This window comes from Nicotiana sylvestris, chromosome 3, assembly GCF_000393655.2.
Source record: "Nicotiana sylvestris chromosome 3, ASM39365v2, whole genome shotgun sequence".
Lineage (NCBI taxonomy): Eukaryota > Viridiplantae > Streptophyta > Magnoliopsida > Solanales > Solanaceae > Nicotiana > Nicotiana sylvestris.
Window position 1 is genome coordinate 81,390,862 of NC_091059.1, and position 24,045 is coordinate 81,414,906.

The 24,045-nt window shown below is 41.7% G+C and overlaps 1 protein-coding gene across 1 annotated transcript; it reads right to left on the reverse strand.

Moving 5' to 3' along the window:
* Nucleotides 1-18,826: 18,826 nt before the first annotated feature.
* LOC138887580 (uncharacterized) lies at nt 18,827-22,884 on the reverse strand. The gene is made up of 2 exons (XM_070169344.1): nt 22,588-22,884; nt 18,827-18,925 (listed from the first exon to the last, which is right to left on the reverse strand). Exons 1-2 carry the CDS (start codon nt 22,882-22,884, stop codon nt 18,827-18,829), a joined length of 396 nt encoding a protein of 131 aa, XP_070025445.1.
* Between the last annotated feature and the right edge of the window lie 1,161 nt (nt 22,885-24,045).

Below are 24,045 nucleotides of genomic sequence, written 5' to 3' on the forward strand. Positions count from 1 at the left end.
CGAGGTCGAACCTTTCCTTTTAGATGGGGAAGGCCCTTGGCCTTGATGGGTGTTATTTCGAATTTATCGAAATAACAGCTTGTCGTCGTTCGATCGAGGTCGAACCTTTCTTTTTTGATGGCGAAGGTCCTTGTCCTTGAAGGGTGTTATTTCGAACTTATCGAAATAATAGCCCGTCGTCGTTCGATCGAGGTCGAACCTTTCTTTTTTAATGGCGAAGGCCCTTGGCCTTGAAGGGTGTTATTTCGAAATTATCAAAATCACAGCCCGTCGTCGTTCGATCAAGGTCGAACCTTTCTTTTTTGATGGCGAAAGCCCTTGTCCTTGAAGGGTGTTATATCAAACTTATCGAAATAATAACCCGTCGTCGATCGATCAAGGTCGAACCTTTCTTTTTTGATGGCGAAAACCCTTGTCCTTGAAGGGTGTTATTTTGAACTTACTGAAATAACAACCCACCGTCGTTCGATCGAGGTCGAACCTTTCTTTTTTGAAGGAGAAGGCCCTTGGCCTTGAAGGGTGTTATTTTGAATTTATCGAAATAACAGCCCGTCGTTGTTCGATCGAGGTCGAACCTTTCTTTTTTGATGGCGAAGGTCCTTGGCCTTGAAGGGTGTTATTTCGAACTTATCGAAATAATAGCCCGTCTTCGTTCGATCAAGGTCTAACCTTTCTTTTTTGATGGCGAAGGCCCTTGACCATGAAGGGTGTTATTTCGAACTTATCAAAATATCAGCCAGTCGTCGTTCGATCGAGGTCGAACTTTTCCTTTTTGATGGGGAATGTCCTTGGCCTTGAAGGGTGTTATTTCGAACTTATCGAAATAATAGCCCGTTGTCGTTCGATCGAGGTCGAACCTTTCTTTTTTAATGGCGAAGGCCCGTGACCTTGAAGGGTGTTTTTTCGAACTTATCGAAATAACAGCCCGTCGTCGTTCTATCGAGGTCGAACCTTTATTTTTTAATGGCGAAGGCCCTTGGCCTTGAAGGGTGTAATTTCGAACTTATCGAAATAACAGCCCGTCGTCATTCAATCAAGGTCGAACCTTTCTTTTTGATGGCGAAGGCCCTTGCCCTTGAAGGGTGTTTTTTCGAACTTATCGAAACTATAGCCCGTCGTCGTTCTATCGAGGTCGAACCTTTATTTTTTAATGGCGAAAGCCCTTGGCCTTGAAGGGTGTTATTTCAAAATTCTTGAAATAACAGCCCGTCGTCGTTCGATCGAGGTCGAGCCTTTCTTTTTTGATGGCGAATGACCTTGTCCTTGAAGGGTGTTATTTTGAACTTATCGAAATAACAGCCCGTCATCGCTCGATCGAGGTCGAACCTTTCTTTTTTAATGGCGAAGGCCCGTGCCCTCGAAGGATGTTTTTTCGAACTTATCCAAATAACAGCCTATCGTCGTTCTATCGAGGTCGAACCTTTATTTTTTAATGGCGAAGGCCCTTGGCCTTGAAGGGTGTTATTTCAAAATTATCGAAATAACAACCCGTCGTCGTTCGATCAAGGTCGAACCTTTCTTTTTTGATGGCGAAGGCCCTTGCCCTTAAAGGGTGTTTTTTCGAACTTATCGAAACAACAGCCCGTCGTCGTTCTATCGAGGTCGAACCTTTCTTTTTTAATGGCGAAGGCCCTTGGCCTTGAAGGGTGTTATTTCGAAATTATAGAAATAACAGCCCGTCGTCATTCGATCAAGGTCAATCCTTTCTTTTTTGATGTCGAAGGCCCTTGACCTTGAAGGGTGTTATTTCGAACTTATCAAAATATCAGCCAGTCGTCGTTCGATCGAGGTCGAACTTTTCCTTTTTGATGGGGAATGCCCTTGGCCTCGAAGGGTATTATTTCGAACTTATCGAAATAACAGCCCGTCGTCGTTCGATCGAGGTCGAACCTTTCTTTTTTAATGGCGAAGTCCCGTGCCCTTTAAGGGTGTTTTTTCGAACTTATCGAAATAACAGCCCGTCGTCGTTCTATCGAGGTCGAACCTTTATTTTTTAATGGCGAAGGCCCTTGGCCTTGAAGGTTGTAATTTCGAACTTATCGAAATAACAGCCCGTCGTCATTCGATCAAGGTCGAACCTTTCTTTTCTGATGGCGAAGGCCCTTGCCCTTAAAGGGTGTTTTTTCGAACATATCGAAACAACAGCCCGTCGTCGTTCTATTGAGGTCGAACCTTTCTTTTATAATGGAGAAGGCCCTTGGCCTTGAAGGGTGTTATTTCGAAATTATCGAAATAACAGCCCATCGTCGTTCGATCAAGGTCAAACCTTTCTTTTTTGATGGCGAAGGCCCTTGGCCTTGAAGGGTGTTATATCAAACTTATCGAATTAACAGCCCGTCGTCGTTCGATCAAGGTCGAACCTTTCTTTTTTGATGGAGAAAACTCTTGTCTTTAAAGGGTGTTATTTTGAACTTACTAAAATAACAACCCGTCGTCGTTCGATCAAGGTCGAACCTTTCCTTTTTTTATGGAGAAGGTCTTTGGCCTTGAAGGGTGTAATTTCCAACTTATCGAAATGACAGCCCGTCGTCGTTCGATCGAAGTCGAACCTTTCCTTTTTTTATGGTGAAGGTCCTTGTCCTTGAAGGGTGTTATATCGAACTTATCGAAATAACAGCCCGTTGTCGTTCGATCGAGGTCGAACCTTTCCTTTTAGATGGGGAAGGCCCTTGGCCTTGATGGGTGTTATTTCGAATTTATCGAAATAACAGCTTGTCGTCGTTCGATCGAGGTCGAACCTTTCTTTTTTGATGGCGAAGGTCCTTGTCCTTGAAGGGTGTTATTTCGAACTTATCGAAATAATAGCCCGTCGTCGTTCGATCGAGGTCGAACCTTTCTTTTTTAATGGCGAAGGCCCTTGGCCTTGAAGGGTGTTATTTCGAAATTATCAAAATCACAGCCCGTCGTCGTTCGATCAAGGTCGAACCTTTCTTTTTTGATGGCGAAAGCCCTTGTCCTTGAAGGGTGTTATATCAAACTTATCGAAATAATAACCCGTCGTCGATCGATCAAGGTCGAACCTTTCTTTTTTGATGGCGAAAACCCTTGTCCTTGAAGGGTGTTATTTTGAACTTACTGAAATAACAACCCACCGTCGTTCGATCGAGGTCGAACCTTTCTTTTTTGAAGGAGAAGGCCCTTGGCCTTGAAGGGTGTTATTTTGAATTTATCGAAATAACAGCCCGTCGTTGTTCGATCGAGGTCGAACCTTTCTTTTTTGATGGCGAAGGTCCTTGGCCTTGAAGGGTGTTATTTCGAACTTATCGAAATAATAGCCCGTCTTCGTTCGATCAAGGTCTAACCTTTCTTTTTTGATGGCGAAGGCCCTTGACCAGGAAGGGTGTTATTTCGAACTTATCAAAATATCAGCCAGTCGTCGTTCGATCGAGGTCGAACTTTTCCTTTTTGATGGGGAATGCCCTTGGCCTTGAAGGGTGTTATTTCGAACTTATCGAAATAACAGCCCGTCGTCGTTCTATCGAGGTCGAACCTTTATTTTTTAATGGCGAAGGCCCTTGGCCTTGAAGGGTGTAATTTCGAACTTATCGAAATAACAGCCCGTCGTCATTCGATCAAGGTCGAACCTTTCTTTTTTGATGGCGAAGGCCCTTGCCCTTGAAGGGTGTTTTTTCGAACTTATCGAAACTATAGCCCGTCGTCGTTCTATCGAGGTCGAACCTTTATTTTTTAATGGCGAAAGCCCTTGGCCTTGAAGGGTGTTATTTCAAAATTATTGAAATAACAGCCCGTCGTCGTTCGATCGGGGTCGAGCCTTTCTTTTTTGATGGCGAATGACCTTGTCCTTGAAGGGTGTTATTTTGAACTTATCGAAATAACAGCCCGTCATCGCTCGATCGAGGTCGAACCTTTCTTTTTTAATGGCGAAGGCCCGTGCCCTCGAAGGATGTTTTTTCGAACTTATCCAAATAACAGCCTATCGTCGTTCTATCGAGGTCGAACCTTTATTTTTTAATGGCGAAGGCCCTTGGCCTTGAAGGGTGTTATTTCAAAATTATCGAAATAACAACCCGTCGTCGTTCGATCAAGGTCGAACCTTTCTTTTTTGATGGCGAAGACCCTTGCCCTTAAAGGGTGTTTTTTCGAACTTATCGAAACAACATCCCGTCGTCGTTCTATCGAGGTCGAACCTTTCTTTTTTAATGGCGAAGGCCCTTGGCCTTGAAGGGTGTTATTTTGAAATTATCGAAATAACAGCCCGTCGTTGTTCGATCAAGGTCGAACCTTTCTTTTTTGATGGCGAAGGCCCTTGGTATTGAAGGGTGTTATTTCGAATTTATTGAAATAACAGCCCGTCGTCGTTCGATCGAGGTCGAACCTTTCTTTTTTGATGGAGAAGTCCCTTGGCCTTGAAGGGTGTTATTTCGAACTTATCAAAATATCAGCCCGTCGTCATTCGATCGAGGTCAAACCTTTCCTTTTAGATGGGGAAGACCCTTGGCCTTGATGGGTGTTATTTCGAATTTATCGAAATAACAGCCCGTCGTCGTTCGATGGAGGTCGAACCTTTCATTTTTGATGGAGAAGTCCCTTGGCCTTGAAGGGTGTTATTTCGAACTTATTGAAATAACAGCCCGTCCTCGCTCGATCGAGGTCGAACCTTTCTTTTTTAATTGCGAAGGCCCGTGCCCTTGAAGGGTGTTTTTTCGAATTTATCGAAATAACAGCCCGTCGTCGCTCTATCGAGGTCGAACCTTTCTTTTTTTATGGAGAAGGCCCTTGGCCTTGAAGGGTGTTATTTCGAACTTATCGAAATAATAGCCCGTCGTCGTTCGATCGAGGTCGAACCTTTACTTTTTGACGGAGAAGGCCCTTGGCCTTGAAGGGTGTTATTTCGAAAATATCAAAATAACAGCCCGTCGTCGTTCGATCAAGGTCGAACCTTTATTTTTTGATGGCGAAAGCCCTTAGCCTTGAAGGGTGTTATATCAAACTTATAGAAATAACAGCCCGTCGTCGTTCGATCAAGGTCGAACCTTTCTTTTTTGATGGCGAAAACCCTTGGCCTTGAAGGGTGTTATATCAAACTTATCGAAATAACAGCCCGTCGTCGTTCGATCAAGGTCGAACCTTTCTTTTTTGACGGAGAAGGCCCTTGTCCTTGAAGGGTGTTATTTTGAACTTACTGAAATATCAACCCGTCGTCGTTCGATCAAGGTCGAACCTTTCCTTTTTTTATGGGGAAGGTCCTTGGCCTTGAAGGGTGTAATTTCGAAATTATCGAAATGACAGCCCGTCGTCGTTTGATCGAGGTCGAACCTTTCCTTTTTTTATGGCGAAGGTCCTTGTCCTTGAAGGGTGTTATATCGAACTTATCGAAATAACAGCCCGTCGTCGTTCGATCGAGGTCGAACTTTTCCTTTTAGATGGGGAAGGCCCTTGGCCTTGATGGGTGTTATTTCGAATTTATCGAAATAACAGCCCGTCGTCGTTCGATCGAGGTCGAACCTTTCTTTTTTGATGGCGAAGGACCTTGTCCTTGAAAGGTGTGATTTTGAACTTATCCAAAAAACAGTCCGTCATCGCTCGATCGAGGTCGAACCTTTCTTTTTTAATTGCGAAGGCCCATGCCCTTGAAGGGTGTTTTTTCGAACTTATCGAAATAACAGCCCGTCGTCGTTCGATCGAGGTCGAACCTTTATTTTTTGATGGAGAAGGCCCTTGGCCTTGACGGGTGTTATTTTGAACTTATCGAAATAACAGTCCGTCATCGCTCGATCGAGGTCGAACCTTTCTTTTTTAATTGCGAAGGCCCGTGCCCTTGAAGGGTGTTTTTTCGAATTTATCGAAATAACAGCCCGTCGTCGCTCTATCGAGGTCGAACCTTTCTTTTTTGATGGAGAAGGCCCTTGGCCTTGAAGGGTGTTATTTCAAACTTATCGAAATAATAGCCCGTCGTCGTTCGATCGAGGTCGAACCTTTACTTTTTGACGGAGAAGGCCCTTGGCCTTGAAGGGTGTTATTTCGAAAATATCAAAATAACAGCCCGTCGTCGTTCGATCAAGGTCGAACCTTTCTTTTTTGATGGCGAAAGCCCTTGGCCTTGAAGGGTGTTATATCAAACTTATCGAAATAACAGCCCGTCGTCGTTCGATCAAGGTCGAACCTTTCTTTTTTGATGGCGAAAACCCTTGGCCTTGAAGGGTGTTATATCAAACTTATCGAAATAACAGCCCGTCGTCGTTCGATCAAGGTCGAACCTTTCTTTTTTGACAAAGAAGGCCCTTGTCCTTGAAGGGTGTTATTTTGAACTTACTGAAATATCAACCCGTCGTCGTTCGATCAAGGTCGAACCTTTCCTTTTTTTATTGGGAAGGTCCTTGGCCTTGAAGGGTGTAATTTCGAAATTATCGAAATGAAAGCCCGTCGTCGTTTGATCGAGGTCGAACCTTTCCTTTTTTATGGCGAAGGTCCTTGTCCTTGAAGGGTGTTATATCGAACTTATCGAAATAACAGCCCGTCGTCGTTCGATCGAGGTCGAACTTTTCCTTTTAGATGGGGAAGGCCCTTGGCCTTGATGGGTGTTATTTCGAATTTATCGAAATAACAGCCCGTCGTCGTTCGATCGAGGTCGAACCTTTCTTTTTGATGGCGAAGGACCTTGTCCTTGAAAGGTATGATTTTGAACTTATCCAAAAAACAGTCCGTCATCGCTCGATCGAGGTCGAACCTTTCTTTTTTAATTGCGAAGGCCCATGCCCTTGAAGGGTGTTTTTTCGAACTTATCGAAATAACAGCCCGTCGTCGTTCGATCGAGGTCGAACCTTTATTTTTTAATGGCGAAGGCCCTTGGCATTGAAGGGTGTTATTTCAAAATTATCGAAATAACAGCCCTTCGTCGTTCGATCCAGGTCGAACCTTTCTTTTTTGATGGATAAGGCCCTTGGCCTTGAAGGGTGTTATTTCGAACTTATCAAAATATCAGCCCGTCGTCATTCGATCGAGGTCAAACTTTTCCTTTTAGATGGCGAAGACCCTTGGCCTTGATGGGTGTTATTTCGAATTTATCGAAATAACAGCCCGTCGTCGTTCGATGGAGGTCGAACCTTTCATTTTTGATGGAGAAGGCCCTTGGCCTTGAAGGGTGTTATTTCGAATTTATTGAAATAACAGCCCGTCATCGCTCGATCGAGGTCGAACGTTTCTTTTTTAATTGCGAAGGCCCGTGCCCTTGAAGGGTGTTTTTTCAAATTTATCGAAATAACAGCCCGTCGTCGCTCTATCGAGGTCAAACCTTTCTTTTTTGATGGAGAAGGCCCTTGGCCTTGAAGGGTGTTATTTCGAACTTATCGAAATAATAGCCCGTCGTCGTTCGATCGAGGTCGAACCTTTACTTTTTGACGGAGAAGGCCCTTGGCCTTGAAGGGTGTTATTTCGAACTTATCAAAATATCAGCCAGTCGTCGTTCGATCGAGGTTGAACTTTTTCTTTTAGATGGGGAAGGCCCTTGGCCTTGATGGGTGTTATTTCGAAATTATCGAAATAACAGCCCGTAATCGTTCGATCGAGGTCGAACCTTTCTTTTTTGATGGCGAAGGACCTTGTCCTTGAAGGGTGTTATTTTGAACTTATCGAAATAACAGCCCGTCATCGCTCGATCGAGGTCGAACCTTTCTTTTTTAATTGCGAAGGCCCATGCCCTTGAAGGGTGTTTTTTCGAATTTATCGAAATAACAGCCTGTCGTCGCTCTATCAAGGTCGAACCTTTCTTTTTTGATGGAGAAGGCCCTTGGCCTTGAAGGGTGTTATTTCGAACTTATCGAAATAATAGCCCGTCGTCGTTCGATCGAGGTCGAACCTTTACTTTTTGACGGAGAATGCCCTTGGCCTTGAAGGGTGTTATTTCTAACTTATCAAAATATTAGCCAGTCGTCGTTCGATCGAGGTCGAACTTTTTCTTTTAGATGGGGAAGGCCCTTGGCCTTGATGGGTGTTATTTCGAATTTATCGAAATAACAGCCCGTCGTCGTTCGATCGAGGTCGATCCTTTCTTTTTTGATGGAGAAGGCCCTTGGCCTTGACGGGTGTTATTTTGAACTTATCGAAATAACAGTCCGTCATCGCTCGATCGAGGTCGAACCTTTCTTTTTTAATTGCGAAGGCCCATGCCCTTGAAGGGTGTTTTTTCGAACTTATCGAAATAACAGCCCGTCGTCGTTCGATCGAGGTCGAACCTTTATTTTTTAATGGCGAAGGCCCTTGGCATTGAAGGGTGTTATTTCAAAATTATCGAAATAACAGCCCTTCGTCGTTCGATCGAGGTCGAACCTTTCTTTTTTGATGGATAAGGCCCTTGGCCTTGAAGGGTGTTATTTCGAACTTATCAAAATATCAGCCCGTCGTCATTCGATCGAGGTCAAACTTTTCCTTTTAGATGGGGAAGACCCTTGGCCTTGATGGGTGTTATTTCGAATTTATCGAAATAACAGCCCGTCGTCGTTCGATGGAGGTCGAACCTTTCATTTTTGATGGAGAAGGCCCTTGGCCTTGAAGGGTGTTATTTCGAACTTATTGAAATAACAGCCCGTCATTGCTCGATCGAGGTCGAACCTTTCTTTTTTTATTGCGAAGGCCCGTGCCCTTGAAGGGTGTTTTTTCGAATTTATCGAAATAACAGCCCGTCGTCGCTCTATCGAGGTCGAACCTTTCTTTTTTGATGGAGAAGGCCCTTGGCCTTGAAGGGTGTTATTTCGAACTTATCGAAATAATAGCCCGTCGTCGTTCGATCGAGGTCGAACCTTTACTTTTTGACGGAGAAGGCCCTTGGCCTTGAAGGGTGTTATTTCGAACTTATCAAAATATCAGCCAGTCGTCGTTCGATCGAGGTCGAACTTTTTCTTTTAGATGGGGAAGGCCCTTGGCCTTGATGGGTATTATTTATAATTTATCGAAATAACAGCCCGTCGTCGTTCGATCGAGGTCGATCCTTTCTTTTTTGATGGAGAAGGCCCTTGGCCTTGAAGGGTGTTATTTCGAACTTATCGAAATAATAGCCCGTCGTCGTTCGATCGAGGTTAAACCTTTACTTTTTGACGGAGAAGGCCCTTGGCCTTTAAGGGTGTTATTTCGAACTTATCAAAATATCAGCCAGTCGTCGTTCGATCGAGGTCGAACTTTTTCTTTTAGATGGGGAATGCCCTTGGCCTTGAAGGGTGTTATTTCGAAATTATCGAAATAACAGCCCGTAATCGTTCGATCGAGGTCGAACCTTTCTTTTTGATGGCGAAGGACCTTGTCCTTGAAGGGTGTTATTTTGAACTTATCGAAATAACAGCCCGTCATCGCTCGATCGAGGTCGAACCTTTCTTTTTTAATTGCGAAGGCCCATGCCCTTGAAGGGTGTTTTTTCGAATTTATCGAAATAACAGCCTGTCGTCGCTCTATCGAGGTCGAACCTTTCTTTTTTGATGGAGAAGGCCCTTGGCCTTGAAGGGTGTTATTTCGAACTTATCGAAATAATAGCCCGTCGTCGTTCGATCGAGGTCGAACCTTTACTTTTTGACGGAGAAGGCTCTTGGCCTTGAAGGGTGTTATTTCGAACTTATCAAAATATCAGCCAGTCGTCGTTCGATCGAGGTCGAACTTTTTCTTTTAGATGGGGAAGGCCCTTGGCCTTGATGGGTGTTATTTCGAATTTATCGAAATAACAGCCCGTCGTCGTTCGATCGAGGTCGATCCTTTCTTTTTTGATGGAGAAGGCCCTTGGCCTTGAAGGGTGTTATTTCGAACTTATCGAAATAATAACCCGTCGTCGTTCGATCGAGGTCGAACCTTTACTTTTTGATGGAGAAGGCCCTTGGCCTTGAAGGGTGTTATTTCGAACTTATCAAAATATCAACCAGTCGTCGTTCGATCGATGTCGAACTTTTTCTTTTAGATGAGGAATTCCCTTGGCCTTGAAGGGTGTTATTTCGAACTTATCGAAATAACAGCCCGTAATCGTTCGATCGAGGTCGAACCTTTCTTTTTTGATGGTGAAGGACCTTGTTCTTGAAGGGTGTTATTTTGAACATATCGAAATAACAGCCCGTCATCGCTCGATCGAGGTCGAACCTTTCTTTTTTAATTGCGAAGGCCCGTGCCCTTGCTGGGTGTTGAAGATTTTGAGCTTGTGGTTAAGGATTTCTTACCCATTTATGTTTATTTCTTCATTTCCTTGCTTTGTATTGTATATCTAAGTGTGTAGTATTTTATCCAACACTTGAATCTTGTTTATGAAAATAATTATGTTTAAAGTGTGGATTAAATAACTTGTTTTGCTTATGTATTGAATGATTTTTATGCTTTTATGAAGTTAGTTATTGTTACTTTAATTATTCTTGTTCTTTAATGTTTCCAAAGGGGTTAGCTAACCCTAGGACTCGCCCATTGACTCCGAACTAATTTTGGGAAAGATAATTTGGGGTTGGGAAAGATTAATTAACAAGAACTTGAGGCTTTAACCCTCATTTTATAGATTCTACCTAGGGATAGGATTGAACTGCTTGTAGCCATATCTGGTTGTTCTTAGTCTCTTAATTGGGTTAGGAATAATTCAATTAGGAAGCCTTGTTAGTCTTCGGAAGAAGCTAATTAAGAATTAGTATACATGGATAATTAACATAAACTCGCTCATATTTGTAAAATCATGAAATAAATTGGATCGTTACGTGAGTGTAATTCCCGATGCATCCATACTTGTAGCCATTGATCATTTTACTTGATTTCTAGGTTAGTTTACATTTCCGTATTTAGGTATAAAACATTTTCTCAAATCAATTCTTAGTGTTTGGCATTGCGCGATAAGTGATAACTCTCTTACATTCCTAATCGCCTACATATTGTTCTCTGTGATATTCAACCTCGACTCATAGTTGGGTAAATTATATTGCATGCGACCATGTCCATTTACTTTTTAGTAGTGGATTTGGACGTCATCAAGGTCATTTATCTTTTGATAAATTCACGTATACTATTACAGGGTGCAGCATCATCGTAGTTTACTACTGCGGAACGTAATATCAATGTAATATTATGGGGCGTAACAAAGACGTTACGACTTGCTATGGCCATAACAGTCGTAAAGAAATTCAAAAGGGATGAATGATTTCTTTAAATAGAGCAGTTCGTCATTTTTCTTAAAACCCAACATCTTTAGAAAACCGCGAGGGGTGCGATTCTCTGGTACTAGTAATCCCTGACTATCCCATGGAAACTTAGTGAAGCCTCCTATTTCTTCTAGGAGAGGATTCATTTCTATGTCGCGAAATCAGAAGACACCTTTTTTATCATCCTATAACATGGTAGCGGCCTCAAATAATGCCCTGTTTGGTCGAATGTTAAGCGAGGATGGCAGGTCGCCATGTTCTCTTCTCACATGATTCTTGTAGTAAGGTGCAAGGTCTTTCCACCAGTCAAGTAGCAAAGGTGAGATGTTTTGGGTCATGCCGAACCAAGGGACTTCGTGCTTTTTCTGCAACCAAACAAAGGTCAGCCCTTTCTCCTTCCAGATTTGATTACTTATGCAATAATGATCAATACACTGGGACCTTTTCTCCAAGTAATGCACATAATATGATAGTATCCATTGGGATTGTGGAAATCTTGTGAGACTTTGGACAAGGTTTATCTTAGCGGGTTGTTGCATTAATAACTCTCTAACCCATGCATGATGCATGTTCATTTCAAGTTAGAGTTGGGTTTCTAGATTGGTACTCCCAAGTGGACAACTTGAGAGAAAAAGCTCTGGGACCGTCGATTGCACCATTGATCGACTAGTCTACCGCAAATAAGCCTTTTCGATTTAAAAGGGTAATTTTCAAAGAGCGTGGACACTTATCAATCACCGCTATATTGATAATTGGCACGAGTGAAGTATGATGTGGAGCATGCTTTATGTAGAGATAACACACTGTCAAGTATTTGTATGATAAAATATATGCAAGCATTAAATACAATAGGTAAGTAAACATGGAAAACGTAGAAAAGAAATAGAAAATGGAAGAAGTCAGTTTATTTCATAGAATATATGCAGCAATGTAATAAAGCAGGTAAGGAAGTAGGCATGATATAGCAATTTTGACAAGATGAAGAGCAGTCATAGCAATTTTAGTTCATAGAATATATGTAGGAATGTAATAAAGTAGGTAAGGAAGTAGGCATGATATAGCAATTTTGACAAGATGAAGAGCGGTCATAGCGAATAAAGGTAAATAGGGAAGGGATGTACATGTCGTAGCAAATAAAAGGTGAGTAGGGGATGGGATGTGCATATCATAACATATGTAAACCAATAAAGGTGAGTAGGGGAAGGGATGCGCATATCATGGCATATTTGAACAAATAAAGGTTAGGAAGGGAAGGGATGTGCATGTAACAAAAAAAGAAATCAACATAAGCCAAGGTCATTATGGGAAGAGCCTAAGTGTAAATTCCCAGCTGAGTCGTTATGCTGTCGCGCCCCATTTTCTCATGAAAGCGGGTTTCGACGTGTGACAAATCTTTTAAATAAAGGTTGTTAAAAGAGGAGAGGCGCCACCTAACAATTTTTAAGGTGTGTTAGTGCACTTATTTTCAAATAACTCTGTTTGAATAGTCAATGCCACCAAAGATCAGGTAGGGCTCGAATTACCTCAAAGAGAAGGCGTTAGGCCTCTTCAAGGTCCACAACTGTGGGTCCCGACCGAACTTAAGACTATGTGGATTATGTAATTAGGCTAGGTGGTCAAATAAACAAAGAGAATATATAAATCGAAGAATTTTATTATAGCAAAATGAGAATTGGTACAACTCTTTAATGATCATAAGGATACAACTACAATGGTCTATGTCAAACTCCTAAGTGTAAATAGCAAGTATATAAAATAAAGGGGGGTCCTAGGTTTTTTACCCTAAAATATCACCACGTGCAACATAAAAAATACTTCGCAACTCCTTTTAGATAGGAGATATTCATATTATTCAGCGGGCACAGACTATCATCTCTTGCGACCTGATTACTATGTTGAAGTTGCTTACCTAAAGCGTTCTAATTCAATTCTAAGTCGTGTCCTATGTGTGCTCTACCCATCCCATGCCTATGGCCTAGGAGGCTTTAGACCTCTATTCGGGTGGTTCTAGACTTACTTAGGTTGCTCAAAAATGATAAAACTAATCGCGCATTCAAAACAAATAGGATTGCACGTAACAGCAAAGAGTGGCTCGTGTTAGCCTCCACACATAAATAAAGAAGCACGAAGACTGATTTTTAGATTAAGCAGTAGAATATTTCGAACTTAAGACTTAGAGTCCTTTGGTCTTATAGGCATGATCTCTATATGATACCAGTATCAAACAGGTAATGTTGCATTTTTAGGCTAACTTCAGACAGATTAAATTATTATACATCCTATAGAAATGGTTTCTAAGTGATTCTGATTTTTTAGCAATGTACATGCAACAAATTTGCAAGTTACAAACCTATAGGCATGATCTTTAGATTGTTTTCACAAAGAGATAGTTAAGCGATCTCAGAATCATGAATTACCATTGTTGATTTTATAGACAAGTTCCTTAGGCAGGTGACAGTATCCAAGAAGCATGACATCTAGTAGTTAGCAATTGAAATTGATTTTATATATAGTTTTATCCCTTTAGGAGTGCTATCTAAGCGAAGCAGTACAAACAATATGGAGCAGCTGATTGATTATTAAACCTTATAGCTATGGTATCTTGATGAGGAATACTAAAAATAATTTGGTACAATTGATAGATTAGTCATTCAAAGTACTATAGGCATGACACCTAGGTAAGTAAAATATTGTATTTCTACGCCCTATATACATGTTATCAATGATTGCACAGTAATTGAAACAGATACAACAAATGCTTGAAATAGCATGTGTTGCCAAATTAAGTGATGTGTGTGCTTGGGACTCCTATAGGCAGGCTTTCTACACATCAAATTTAAAACATGTAAAGTAAATAACGAACATACCACAAAAATCTTATAGGCATGCTTTATACCCATTTATGTGAAAATTAGAATACATTACCTCTTTTTTTACTAATTTATCCATCTATTTTTGTTCATAAATTATTACATACACAATAATAACGAATACAAGTGCGAATATTACATATTAGAAGACTACAGGCCCAATAAACAGAGTAGGCCCAAAGAGAAATAACCCAGCAACAATTGGGCCTTCAACAAGCTTCAGCTTTCACACGAACAGTAGACCCAAAACCCAACATATCTCAAGTGCGAGAGTGTATCAACTACACACTTAGGGACATACACAAACTCATACCATGCTTAGAAGAGAGAAACCATACATGGTAACCAATTGACAATCCTAAAGTCTATTAGTAGGGATCATCATTCTTAGAAGCTAAAAGAACGAGATTGGTCAAACAAGAGGGCTTAAACATATAAACTAGGTAGACAGCTTTGCCATAGCAAGTTTGACATAGAAGAATTAACACCATATTGAGCAATCATTGAATAAAGGAAAGGGTATAGCATACAGAACATATTTACACATTAAGAAGGCTGAAGAATCAAGTCTATTGAGTTAACAGGACATACACACACATGCTATAGTTCTACTATGTGTGACGAATTTTAAGCATTGCGTTGTGGTGGTACTTGTTGAGCTTGCGGGGCAGTTCTCTCATTTGAGTTTTTTTTTCATGTTTGCATAAATTTGAATTGTTGTGTATTGGTGCACGGATTGCATGGTTTGTGGTTTAAGGTTGTATTGGGGTGGGTGGGTGATATCGGATTTGATTATGGTATATTTGGAAGCATAATATTGAAAGTCGGCTTCCAAATTTTCTATAGTTCTTGTCGAAGGAAAGGGAGCTCCATCACTTGTTGATCTGATGAATGGTTATGAGTTCTTTCATTATCAGTAGTGTATAAAGTTTTTAGAACAGGTTTGTTTGATATGAGGTTTATTACTGGGATTGGGTTGTTTAGAGCAGCTATTGTGCTTAGAAATTGTTGCTATGAGTATGTGAGTTATGTGGTATATCATGTGATTACATCTTGGGTTATTGTTATAGCTTGTACAGACTTATATAGTGTGTAGATTGCGAAATTCTGATCATATCAAAAATTTTGGATGTTGGAAATTGGATTCTAAGGCTTATGGGCTAGGTTGAATTAAGAAATATTAGTTATGTTGTGTTATCAGACCTATATGGGATAGGGTGACAAGGGATCACCCTCAGGATGTGCATGGTAAGGTTACATAGCGGTTTGATGTCTTTGGGAACAATTTCGGGCACGTTCGAGGACGAACGTATGTTTAAGTGGGGGAGGATGTAACGACCCGACAAGTTGTTTTGAGAATTTGCACTTCGATCGGTAGTTCACAGGTATGAGTAGCTCTGTATGATATATTATAACTTATGTGAATCGTCGGTTTTGCTGTTCAGGTTATTCGGAATCGATTTGGAAGAATGAATTTCATGGTTTAAGCATTATGTTGGAAGAGTTGACCAAGTTTGATTTTTTGGTATTTGACCTCGGATTGGAGTTTTGATGGTTTCGTTAGTTTCGTTGGGAGATTGTGGACTTAGGAACGTGTCTAGATTATGCTTTGGAGGTCCGTAGTTGAATTTGGCTTAAAATGGCAAAAGTTGGATTTTTGGAAAGTTTGATTGGGAATGGACTTTTTGATATCGAATTCGGATTGCACTTCGGGGAATTGGTATAACTTTGTTATTTCATTTGGGACTTGTGTGCAAAATTTTGGTTCATTCGGGGTTGGTTTGCTATGTTTCGGCACGAGTTATGGAAGTTGAAAAGCTCAAGTTCATCAAGTTCGAATTGACGTGTGATTCATCGTTTCAATATTGTTTGATGTGATTTGAGTCCTCTAGTAGGTCCGTGTTATGTTATGGGACACGTTGGTATATTTGGACGGAGTCCGAGGGGCTCGGGTGAGTTTCGAATGATGTATGGAGCATTCTGAAAATTTTGGATAAGGCTGGTTTTTGAGCAGTCCTAGTGTAATCGCACCTGCGAAATTTTGGGCGCAGGTGCGACGTCACATAAGCGAGGCAAAGGCCGCAGAATCGACATAGCAGGATTAGGGCAGTGTCATAGGTGCGAGGCTATTTTCCACACCTGCATGATCGCACAAGCGGATTTGCTGTTGCAGGTGCGAGGGAAGTCTACCAGGGCTCTTCCGCAGGAGCGAGATTGTGAACGCACATGTGAGTCCGCAGTAGCTGATATTTGGTTCACAGATGCGAAGATGCTGGGCAGAAGCTATAAAATCGAGGCTTTGGTTCTTTTATTATATTTTGAGATATGGGAATCGGATTGAGGCGATCTTTGGAGCAATTTTCATCTCAAGGATTGGGCTAAGTATTATACACTTGGTTTTGATCTTATTCCATGAACCTGTCTTAATTTTTGGCAATTGATTGATTAATTTTAAAGAGAAATTTGGGGTTTTAGCCTAATGTTTCATAATGTGAATTTTTGAGTTTTGAACATCGATTTGAAGTCGAATTTGAGTAAAACTAGTATGGTTGGACTCTTAATTGAATGGGTTGTCGGATTTTGTAAGTTTTGTTTGGTTCCAAGGTACGGGTCCGGGTTGGACTTTTCAAATGTGTCACGACCCCAGTTCGCCCTCTGTGAACTATCTTGACGGCACCTAGTCTCTACGACAAGGTAAGCCTAACAAAATGCAAAAAAGAAATAATTTGCGGAAATAAAATAATTAAAACAAACCGAGATAACAAATGAAACACTGTCTAAGATGCCGCCTGGCATATAAGAGTACAAAATCTCAACCTAACACTCCCAAAATCTGGAACCCCATGAATCACAAGCTAAGAGATACATAAAAGCTCTAACTCCCAAAATGTCTATCAAAGGAAAATACAGAAGGGCTATGCTAGTACAGAAATATAGAAAGGGACTCCTCGGTCTACGGACGCGGAAGATATACCTCGTAGTCTCTGCAAGAATGCCTCGCCTCAAGGATTATAAGACTGAGTGGAAGTACCTGGATCTGAACATGAAAAACATGCGCAGAAGGGCATGAGTACACCATAACGGTACTCAGTAAGTGTTAAGCCAAACCTCGGTCAGGTAGTGACGAGGAAGGTCAGGGCCCTACTGAGGTTAAATATATACAAGGTATAACAGTATAGAATAAGACGGTATAATTAAGTACGACAGTAAAGAGTAACACAGGATAGAAAGAACAACAACAATTATAACATAGACAAGATAATCATGGAAAGGAATACAACTCAACCCGGATATAACAACCAGGTATCTCTCGGTAGCCCGAGGATCTCTTAGTATCCTTAATATGTATGTCGGGGATCTCTCAGTATCCCGAGGATCTCTTAGTATCCTCAATATGTGCTGGGGATATCTTGGTATCCCAAGGATCTCTTAGTATCCTCAATATATGCTGGGGATCTCTTGGTATCCTACACTACAGTCCAAAATAATATATATGCGCTGGGGATCTCCAAGGATACCGTCCCATAGTCCCAAAGTAAACACACAACAACAACACGAAGAATACTCAATTAAATTGAACAATTTCACACCAAGGTAAAACAAGTATTTATAACCTAACATGCTTCACATAGTCCAAATAAGGCAGTGTGAGAAAATAAAATAATTAAGTCAACTAGACATGATTCCTAAGCTGACCGCAGGCTTAAATTGCAAGTAGAATAAACAGGAAAGGAAAACAAAATTAAAGTTACTTAATGAAAACAGGATTTTCAACAACTAGCACAAGTACGTACTCGTCGCCTCACGTACAAGGAATTTAAAATATCAACAATACCAAATCCTAAATGGAGTTTCCCCCACACAAGGTTAGGCAAGCCACTTACCTCGAACCGGCTAAAAAATCAACCCGAAACCACGTTCTTGCCACGAGTACTCGACTCCAAATGGCCCAAATCTATTAAATTCAATTGCATAATGTAAATATAACTTCAAGTAACTGATTCCACAAATAAATGCTAAGTTTATACGCGAAATTAGGTAAAATGACCAAAATGCCCTCCGGGCCCACGTCCCGGAATCGGATAAAATTTACAATTTCAGAATTCTCATACTCTCACGAGTGTAACTATACAAAAATTATCCAAATCCAATGTCAAATCCCCAATTAAAACTTGAAATTTAGGTCTTAGAACTTTCCCCCCATTTTCATCCAAATTCCAAAATTAAAGGATGAATTTAACTGTAAATTCATGAAAATTAGTTTAACCGAGTAGGAATTACTTACCCAAATCGCCCAAGTGAAAATCTCTTCAAACATTACAATATCCCTAGCTTCCAATTCCAAAATATGAACTATGGCTTAAACCCTCGATTTTGAAATTTAAGTTCTGCCCAGACGCGTTCTTCTTCGCGAACGCGAGACTACTATCGTGAATGCGATGCACAAAAATCCTACTGGTCAACTTCCTCTTTCGCAAATGCGAGGGTCCACTTGTGAATGCATAGCTTCAGCTCCCGAACCTTCGAATATGCGACCCAATATTCGCGAACGCGTAGAGAAATTCCATGGGGTCCCCAACTGCTCCGCCATTCCTCTTCGCAAACACGCTCCGCTCCTCGTGTTCGCGATACTTCCCCTAGCCAGACTTCGTGCGACCTCCCCTTCATGAATGCGAAGGACAAAGTCTGCAACAGAAAAACCAGCAAAATCTGCTACACACCTAAGTCCAAAAAATGACCCGTTGAGCATCCGAAATAAACTCGAGGCTCCCAGGACCTCAACCAAACATGCCAATCAATCCTAAAACATCATTCGAACTTGTTCCAATCTTCGGAATGCTCAAAACAACATCAAAACACCAATTTAACATCGGATTCAAGTTTAAGCACTCCAGAAACTCTCAAATTACGCTTTCTATCAAAAAGCCTAACAAAACTCGTCCGAATGACCTGAAAATTTGCAAGCACATCACATTCAACACTACAGAACTACTCCAACTTTCGGAATTCCATTACGACCCCGATATCAAAATCTCACAATCGAATCAGAAACTTCAAAAATTCAACTTTCGGCATTTCAAGACTAAATAGGCTACGGGCCTCCAAAACACAATCCAAACACGCCCTTAAGCCCAAAATCATCCAACGGAACCGACGGAATTCCATTCCGAGGTTGTCTTCACACTACTTCGACTATGGTCCAAATTCTAAAGCTTAAGCTCTTATTTAGGGACTAAGTGTCCCAAAACACTCTGTAACTCAAAAACAAACATCCTGGCGAATCAAAATAGCTGAAACAAACATGGGGAAAGCAGTTAATAGGGGATCGATGCGTTAATTCTTAAAACAACAAGCCTGGTCGTTACAAGATAATTTTGGGCTTTTGAGTAAGGATTCAAAATTTATCGATGGGTTTGTTTCCTTTGGCAGTATTTATTGTATTTGTGTAGCTTTTGGCTAGTTTTGAGCCGATCGGAGGTAGGTACGCACGAGATGGCATTTTTTGGAGCATCTCTTTGTCACGACCCTAAACCCGAACCTGTTTGTGATGGCGCCTCTCATGAAGACAAGGCTAGCCATTTAAATCCCATTCACTTTTTAAACAGTTAAATAAAATAAAAGCAGACTAAAACATGATATAGCAATACTAGGTAGTGGATAATGTCAATAAAGTGCGGAAGTACATCCCAACACAGCCCTAACCGGGGTGTCACAAGTCACGAGCATCTATGAGCCATAATACAAGTCTATTAAAGTCATAAACTACTACAAATGTTTGAAATGGAACAAAAGTGATAGAGGAGTAGAGACACGATGTTGCCGACGTCAACAACTACCTCGTAATCTCCGAAAGGCCCGCCTGGAACTAGAGAAAATCAGTAGTCCAGAGCGGAACCAGCAATGCCTGAATCTTCACACAGTGGTGCAGGAAGTAAAGTGAGTACTCCAACTTAGTGAGTAACAAAGGTAAATAATGACTGAAAGTAAGAAAACATGTAAGGCACAAGACATTCTATAATGAAGCAGTAAAACCATTTAAAAGCATTACAACAGTAAAAAGTCGAGTAAACTTCTCTTTCAACAAGTAAGCAAGTAATTGACAATCAATTATGAAAAATAAACACATAAAGGTTCACCCCTCGGGCCCAGTATCACCACATCCGCCCCTAGGGCAACATCTTAGAACAATAACAGCCCCTCGGGCTCAATCTCACATCACATTGGATACCCGCGCTCACTGGGGGTGTGCAGACTCCTGGAGTGGCCCCTTACGGCCCAAGCGCAATAACAAACAATCTTGTGGCATCAAATCTAGGCCCTCGACCTCATATCAATCAAGCCACCTCGTGGTTTATATATATCTCAGGCCCTCGTCCTCAAATCAGTATCAGTGTATCCTCAAAATATAGGCCCTCGGCCTTACTCAGTCAAAAATCATCACAAGCTTCTCGGGCAATAGTAAAACGGTGTTTCTCCGCCCAAACATCATTTAAAATATCATTTAAGTCGTAAAACTGAGTAAACATGTCTGAGTATGAAAAGAGTGGGAAATAACATGACTGAGCTCAAGTAATAAGTCAAAACAGTGAGGAAAATCAATAAATAGCCCCAGAGGGTCTAAATAGTTTGCTTTAGGCCCAAATATGGCATTCAGCCCAAATACTAATGATAGCAAATAGTTTTCAATCAAATACGCGGTAAAATCATCAATCAGGACGGACCGAGTCACAATCCCTAATAGTGCACGAGCTCACGCTCATCATCAAGCGTGTGTCTCACCTCAATATAGCACTACGATGTGTAATCTGGGGTTTCAAACCCTCAGAACATCATTTACAATCATTACTCACCTCGAACCAGCTAAACATCTAGCTCGCGTTGCCTTTGCCCCTCGAATCGGCCTCCACGCGCGTCGAATCTATCAAAAATCAGCACGAGGATGTCAAAATATGCTAAAGGAATAAAGCCCAAGCAAAAATAATCAATAAAGGGCACAAATCCCGAAATTACCAAAACCCGACCCCCAGGCCCACGTCTCAAAATTCAGAAATGTTTACACCAATAGATTCCTTATCTTCCCACGAGTTCATACATATCAAAAGTTCTCAATTCCGACCCAAAATATTCCTCAAAATACCCAATCATAAGTCCAAAATTCCAAGCCCTAGTTCTTCCATTTTTAGATTAAGTTTCCATGTTTTTCTAGGTAGATTTCGCAATAGAATCGAGTTTTAAGTCCAGAATTCTTACTTCCAAACGTTTCCCCTTGAATCCCTCTTTAATCTCCTTAAAAAAACTCTAAAAATGATCAACTATGGAGGAAAATAGACCCACATTCGCGGACAAGACGACCTTTTAAACATTCTGTCCAGGCCTGGAAATCCTTCTTCGCGAACGCGGTCAAAGCCTCGCATTTGTGAAGCACAAACTTATTTTGACCAAAGTTCCTTCTACGCGATCGCGACCAAGCCCTCGCAAATGCGATGCTTTAACCAGGCGACCCTTCGCACACGCGCTCCATCTCCCGTGAACGCGAAGATCAACTTGACTTCCAACTAAGCTGACCCAGTTCTTCTACGCGATCGCGAACACCTTCTCGTGAACGCGATGCACAGCCTCGCAGACCTTCGCAAACGCATCACCTGCCTCGCGAACGCGATGGCTAAATCTTCACCTCCCTCAGGAACTCTTCGCGAATGCGAGGGTCCTCCCGCGAACGCAAAGACCAAAAATGTCTGCAACTGTTGGAACTGTTTTTCTGCAATTTTCCAAACTCCAAAATGGCCCTATTGACCACTCGAAACTCACCCGAGGCCCCCGGAACCTCAACCAAAAGCACAAACATATTCTAAAACCTTATTAAAACTTGTGCCAATCATCAAAACACCTCAAACAACATTAAATTACCCAAAACACATCAGATTCATGCCTAAGTTTCTAAAATTTTCCGAAATACGCTTTTGATCAAAAGCCCAACCAAACCACGTCCGAATGACCTGTAATTTTGCACACCCATCCCAAATGACATAAAGATGCTACTGCAACTCTCGAAATTCCATTCCGACCTCTATATCAAAATCTCGCCTATCAACCGGAAATCGCCAAAATATCAACTTCGCCAATTCAAGCCTTAATCTACTACAGACTTCCAAAATTCATTCAGATCCCGCTCCTAAGCCACAAATCACCTCCCGAAGCTAACTGAACCATCAAAACTTACATCCAAGCCCTCTAACATATAAGTCAACATCCGGTTGACTTTTCAACTTAACTCACTCTAAAGAGACTAAGTGTCTCAAACCATGCCATATCCTTTCCGAACTCGATCCGACCAACCCGATACCATATAACACGGATAATTAAAGCATAGCAAAGAAGAAATAGGGAAAACAGAGCAGCAAATCATGAGACGACTGGTCGGGTTGTCACATCCTCCCCAACTTAAACAAATGTTCATCCTCGAACGAGTCAAGATACATACCCGAAGCCTCAAATAGGTGACGATATCTGCTCCGCATCTCCCGCTCGGTCTCCCAGGTAGCCTCTTCCACGGGCCGACCTCTCCACTGCACTTTCACTGAAGTTATATCCTTTGACCTCAACTTTCGAACCTGACGACCCAAAATAGCTATTGGCTCCACATCAAAGGTCAAATCATCATGCAACTGAACAGTGCTAAAATCCATAACATGAGATGGATCCCCAATATACTTCCGGAGCATAGAAACATGAAATACCATATGCACATTCGACAAGTTGGGTGGCAAAGCAAGCTCATAAGCCACTTCCCCAATCCTCCAAAGCACCTCAAAAGGTCCAATGAACCGCGGACTCAATTTCCCTTTCTTCCCAAATCTCATAACACCCTTCATGGGTGAAACCTTTAGTAGAACCTTCTCGCCTACCATGTAAGACACAACTCGAACCTTCCTGTCAGTATAACTCTTTTGCCTTGATTGCGTTGTACGAAGCCTCTCCTAAATCACTTTCACCTTCTCCAAAGCATCCTGCACCAAATCTATCCCCAATAGCCTAGGTTCATTGGGCTCGAACCAACCAACTGAAGATTTACACCGCCTCCCATAAAAAGCCTCATATGGAGCCATCTGAATACTCGACTAGTAGCTATTGTTATAAGAAAACTCTACAAGCGGTAGAAACTAATCCCATGACCCTCCGAAATTAATGATACAAGCACGCAACATGTCCTCCTATATCCGAATAGTGTGCTCGGAGTGCCCGTCCGTCTAAGGATGAAAAGTTGTGCTCAACTCGGCCTGAGTACCCAACTCCCACTGCACAGACCTCCATAACTGCGATGTAAACTGAGTATCCCAATATGAAATAATAGAAACTGGGACACCATGCAAACAAACAATCTCCCGGATATAGATCTCTACCAACCGCTCTGAGGAATAGGTAGTACACACAGGAATGAAGTGCGCGGACTTGGTCAGCCGATCCACAATCACCCAAATAGCATCTAACTTTCTCAAAGTCCGTGGAAGTCCAACAACAAAGTCCATAGTGATCCTCTCCCACTTCCACTCTGGAATATCTTTCTGCTAAAGCAAGCCACCCGGTCTCTGATGCTCATATTTCACTAGTTGACAATTGAGACACCGAGCTACAAATCCCACAATATCTTTCTTAATTCTTCTCCACCAATAGTGCTGCCTCAAATCCTGATACATCTTTGCGGCACCTGGATGAATAGAATACCACGAGCTATGGGTCTCCTCAAAAATCAACTCCCAAAGCCCATCCATATCGAGCACACAATTCCAGCCCTGCATCTTCAACACTCCATCATCACCAATGGTCACATCTCTGGCATCATCATTCTAGACTTTGTCCTTCAGGACAAGCAAATGTGGATCATCATACTGGCACTCTCTGATGCGATCATATAAGGAAGACCGAGAAACTACACAAGCCAATACCTGACTGGGCTCCGAAATATCTAAACTCACAAACCGATTGGCCAAGGCCTGAACATCAACTGCGAGAGGTCTCTTCCCAACTGGAATATATGCCAAACTCCCCATACTCACTGCCTTTCAGCTCAA

Coding starts and splice junctions, on each gene's coding strand:
- LOC138887580 (XM_070169344.1), bottom strand. CDS start 22,884: ATGGTAGGCGAGAAGGTTCTACTAAAGGTTTCACCCATGAAGGGTGTT. Junction 18,926..22,587: donor TAGCTATTTTGGGTCGTCAG/GTTCGAAAGTTG, acceptor GCAAATTTTCAG/GTCATTCGGACGAGTTTTGT.